The sequence below is a fragment of the Tripterygium wilfordii genome, chromosome 2 (assembly GCF_013401445.1).
Source record: "Tripterygium wilfordii isolate XIE 37 chromosome 2, ASM1340144v1, whole genome shotgun sequence".
Lineage (NCBI taxonomy): Eukaryota > Viridiplantae > Streptophyta > Magnoliopsida > Celastrales > Celastraceae > Tripterygium > Tripterygium wilfordii.
Genome location: NC_052233.1, coordinates 2,101,603 through 2,106,157, shown reverse-complemented (window position 1 = coordinate 2,106,157; position 4,555 = coordinate 2,101,603). Strand labels below are relative to the sequence as shown.

The 4,555-nt window shown below is 40.2% G+C and overlaps 1 protein-coding gene across 1 annotated transcript; it reads left to right on the top strand.

Annotated features, from left to right (window-relative positions):
- Positions 1-919: 919 nt before the first annotated feature.
- Positions 920-4,023, top strand: LOC119980123 (pentatricopeptide repeat-containing protein At2g15820, chloroplastic-like). The gene is made up of 2 exons (XM_038822787.1): positions 920-1,695; positions 1,885-4,023. The coding sequence occupies exons 1-2, from the start codon at positions 1,081-1,083 to the stop codon at positions 3,760-3,762; spliced, it is 2,493 nt and encodes an 830-aa protein (XP_038678715.1). The 5' UTR covers positions 920-1,080; the 3' UTR covers positions 3,763-4,023.
- Positions 4,024-4,555: the final 532 nt, after the last annotated feature.

Genomic DNA, 4,555 nt, shown 5'->3' with positions numbered 1-4,555 from the left:
CGTGGGAAATGAAAGGGTTATGTGATTTAATGGGTGTTTTATGACTTTTGAGGGTATTTTGGTCTTTCAATGAATTATCTAGATCAAATTTCTGGTTTTTTTTTTAAATGGGGTCGTTTTTTCAAACAGGTTTTTAGAGTTGGTCAGTTTTACAAATTTCCCGGGAAATGAAAGGATTATGTGATTTAATGGGTGTTTTATGACTTTTGAGGGTATTTTGATCTTTCAATGAAGATGAGCACTATTTGAACCCCAAGTTTTATTAAGTGTACCCCAAAAGCTCACGAAAATGCTCTCTCCTTCATCATGTCGAAACCCTTGAAACCTTCAAATACCCTCAACGGAGACGTCGACGATGGAGAGATGGCCAACGACGAGTCCGTATTTGACGGAGACGACGAGTTCTTCTTTGGGGAAGACTGCTTGTAAGCCCCAAATCTCTTTCTTCCTCTAGAAAACTATTAGGGTTTGTAACTGCTTCATGACTCTTGGTTGGACGAAGAAATCTCCAGCGATTGTCGTTGTCATCCACATATGGCATTGTGACTTCTGGTTGGCCAAAGGTCGGATCTGCAATTGGCGTTTGAGGTCGGTATGCTCCAGATATACAACTATTTCATGAGATTTGAACCCTATTTTACAAAATTATTGTAATTTTTTTGTGGTCTTTATTTTCCATTAGGGTTGGACTACCTGATTATTTTTTGGGGTTGGACTCTGCACCTGATTGTTCACACTTGTCATCTACAATGCTTATTCGTATTGGATTTTTTATTGCAAAGGAGAGGATGAGGGAGAAGAAGAGGGGTGTAAGTGGTTTATTTTACAAATAAATAGAAAAGAGGTACACTACGTAATGTTATATTTTTATCCGAGGTGTATAAAAAATGGGGTACACTTAATAAATTTTGAGCTTCATATAAAGCTGATCTTCAATGAATTATCTAAATCAAATATCCGGCTTTTTTTTAAATGGGGTCATTTTACGGAACTGGTTTTTAGAGTCGGTCAACTTTTACAAATTTTCCATTGCCAAATCCCCGCCTCCGATTAAGGCTTAGACCCTCCGGCCTCCGGGAAATGCTTCTTCGCGGCGGAGCCACCGAACTTTCTCTCTGCAATTCTATTATCTTGATTCCGAACACTAACACTAAACGAAAGCTCCTTCTCCCTATGCGCGCCTCTCTATTCTCTCCTCTCTCCTTCTCTTTCCTCCGCTCACTTACCCTATCATTATCTATCCACTGCCGCCGCAATCCCCGAAGCAATTGCCTCCGTATTGTTCGCTCTCTCTCTTCTTCCCCTCTTTCAGCAACCAGACCTCGTATATCTTCTCAAGTCTCCTCCGCCACTGCACAGCCCAGCACTTTCGTCGAACATGAGGATGAGGATGAGGAGAATTGGAAATTTTCTGCTATTAGAGAGGGTGAGGAATTTCAGTTCGATGAAAGTGGCAGTGCAGGTGCGGATTTGAAGCACCTACAGATTCCGGCACTGGAGGTGAAAGAGCTGGATGAGCTACCGGAGGAGTGGAGGAGGGCTAGATTGGCTTGGCTGTGTAAGGAGCTTCCTGCGCACAAGGTGGGCACGCTTGTTAGGACTCTTAATGCGCAGCGCAAGTGGTTGAGGCAGGAGGATGCCACCTATCTCGCTGTTCATTGCATGCGTATTCGCGAGAACGAGACTAGTTTTAGGGTAAACTTCCGATAAATCCCTTTTGGTCCATTTTTCATTTGAGTACTTATATTTTTGGTTGATTCATGCATTTGAACTCGCAGCATTGCAGCATTGTTTGGTTTATTGTGGAAAGTGAACCTTTTTATATTTTGGCTACTCTTTGGATTTGGGGCTTAAACTAGAGTTGTGTTCTTTGTTATGCTTCAGGTATACAAATGGATGATGCAGCAAAGCTGGTATCGATTTGATTTTGCTCTTTCAACCAAGTTAGCAGATTACATGGGTAAGGAGAGAAAGTTCTCCAAGTGCCGGGAGATATTTGATGACATAATCAATCAGGGTCGTGTGCCTAGTGAATCAACATTTCATATTTTGATTGTTGCATATCTAAGTGCCCCAGTTCAGGGTAGCCTGGACGAAGCATGTGGTATCTACAATAGGATGATTCAGCTGGGCGGTTACCAGCCCCGACTGAGCTTGCACAACTCTCTCTTTAGAGCTCTCCTGAGCAAGCCAGGAGGTACTTCAAAACTTTACCTTAAACAGGCTGAGTTTATTTTTCATAATTTGGTAACCTCTGGACTTGAGATACACAGGGATATTTATGGTGGCCTGATTTGGCTACATAGTTATCAGGATGCAATAGATAAAGAAAGAATTGCAGCACTTAGGGAAGAGATGCAACAAGCTGGAATAGCTGAGGGCAGAGATGTGATTGTCTCAGTTTTGCGAGCTTGTGCGAAGGATGGTGATGTGGAGGAAGCTGAAAGAAGTTGGCTTGATCTCCTCCGAGCTGATGGTGCTATACCAATGCAGGCATTTGTATATAAAATTGAAGTCTATGGAAAGATTGGGAAATCCATGAAATCCTTGGAGATATTTAGAGAGATGCAGAAATGTTTCGGTTCTGCTAATGTTGCAGCATATCATAAAATCATAGAGGTTTTATGCCAAGCTCAAGAAATCGAACTTGCAGAATCCTTGATGCAGGAGTTCATAAAGACTGGAATGAAGCCTCTTGTGCCATCTTTCACTGACCTGATGAATATGTACTTGAATTTATCCTTACATGATAAACTAGAGTCAACTTTCTCCCAGTGCCTCAGAACATGCCAACCTAACCGTAACTTATATAATATATATTTGGATTCCTTGGTGAAGGTGGGTCATCGTGAAAAATCTGAGGACATCTTCAATCAAATGTGTAGCAATGAGGCAATTAATGTCAACAGTAAATCATGCAACATCATATTAAGAGGGTACCTCTCTTCTGGAGATTATGTGAAGGCAGAAAAGATATATGATTTGATTTGCCAGAAGAAGTATGATATTGATTCCCCATTGATGGAAAAGTTGGAATATGTTCTCAGCTTGAGCAGGAAAGAGGTCAAGAAGCCAGTAAGCATGAAGCTCAGCAAAGAACAACGTGAGATTTTAGTAGGTTTGCTAATGGGCGGCTTGGTAATTGAATCAGATGAAGGGAGGAAAAATCACATGATTCGTTTTGAGTTCGATGAAAGTTCTGGAATCCATTCTGTACTTAAGAGGCATTTGCATGATCAATACCATGAGTGGTTGCATCCTTCTTGTAAGCCTAGTGATGGCAGTGATGATATACCAGATAGATTCTCTACTATCTCACATTCGTATTTTGGGTTCTATGCAGACCAATTTTGGCCAAAAGGCAAGCTCCAAATACCAAAATTAATTCATAGGTGGCTATCGCCACAAGTTCTTGCATACTGGTACATGTATGGGGGCCACAGAACATCTTCAGGAGATATTTTGTTGAAGTTGAGGGGAAACGGTGAGGGTGTGGAGAACATTGTTAAAACTTTGAGGGCAAAATCTCTGGACTGCCGGGTTAAGAGAAAGGGGAAAATTTTCTGGATAGGTTTTATTGGGAGCAATTCTGCATGGTTCTGGAAATTGACAGAACCATATATCTTGGAGGACTTAAAAGAGTTCCTAAAAGTAGGGGGTCAAAGCTTGGATAATAATAGGTTAGAAGATCGAGACATAAGCTTTGACAGTGGATCTGATTCCGATGATAAGGGATTTGATGACGGTGGTGATAATTCATAGGATAATGTCAATTACAATTGAATGTTGTAGCTTGCAATTGCTTGGTACTTGGTAGTTCACTGGCTTATTGACGATGGTGGAAACTTGTGCCCTTGGATGAGTAAATTGCATTCTAGAAACCAGGGTTTGCAAACTCAACCTGTTCCTTGTCTCATAATGGGGTTTCCCAAGTTGTGAATATTAAGGTGCATATATATTTTTAGTTATTCCTATACTTTAACCAGTAATGAAGTTCTTCTGATACTTTCAAGATGCCATGGATGTTCGTGAGTATTTTTTTTTTTCGAACTCTTGAACTTGTTGGTAGATAATAATGTGTTGTAATGATAGTTGTATTTACATGTGCTGCTTTTGTTTCTAAAAAACTTGAACCAGCAGATTAACCTTTGTATACAGAAAGTTTGAATTGACTTTAAGTAGTAAGTGGTATTTCTGGTTATTTAGACAATTTATGTGTGTTTTTGTAAAATCTAAAAGGGTGAGGAGTAGAAACCATCTTTTGTTTGTTTTGTTAGAATTTTGCAAGTCTCTATTCTTGTAGATACTGTGGTGATGGCACATAGTGTTCGCTTGATGTTGCACAAAGAATGTCGGAGTATATAAAAAAAGATTATCTGCAGGCCCATTGTTATGAACTAGGGGTGCTCTTCAACTTACCTGCAAGTTTGTAGCTGTAACGTGTTTGATCTGTTAAGCATGTATAGTGACAGGCTCTTTGAATGTGCTCAAAAATATTTTTTGCAGGCTTAGTGCCATTGTTGATACGTCATCATTCACAAATGAATTAGAGAGG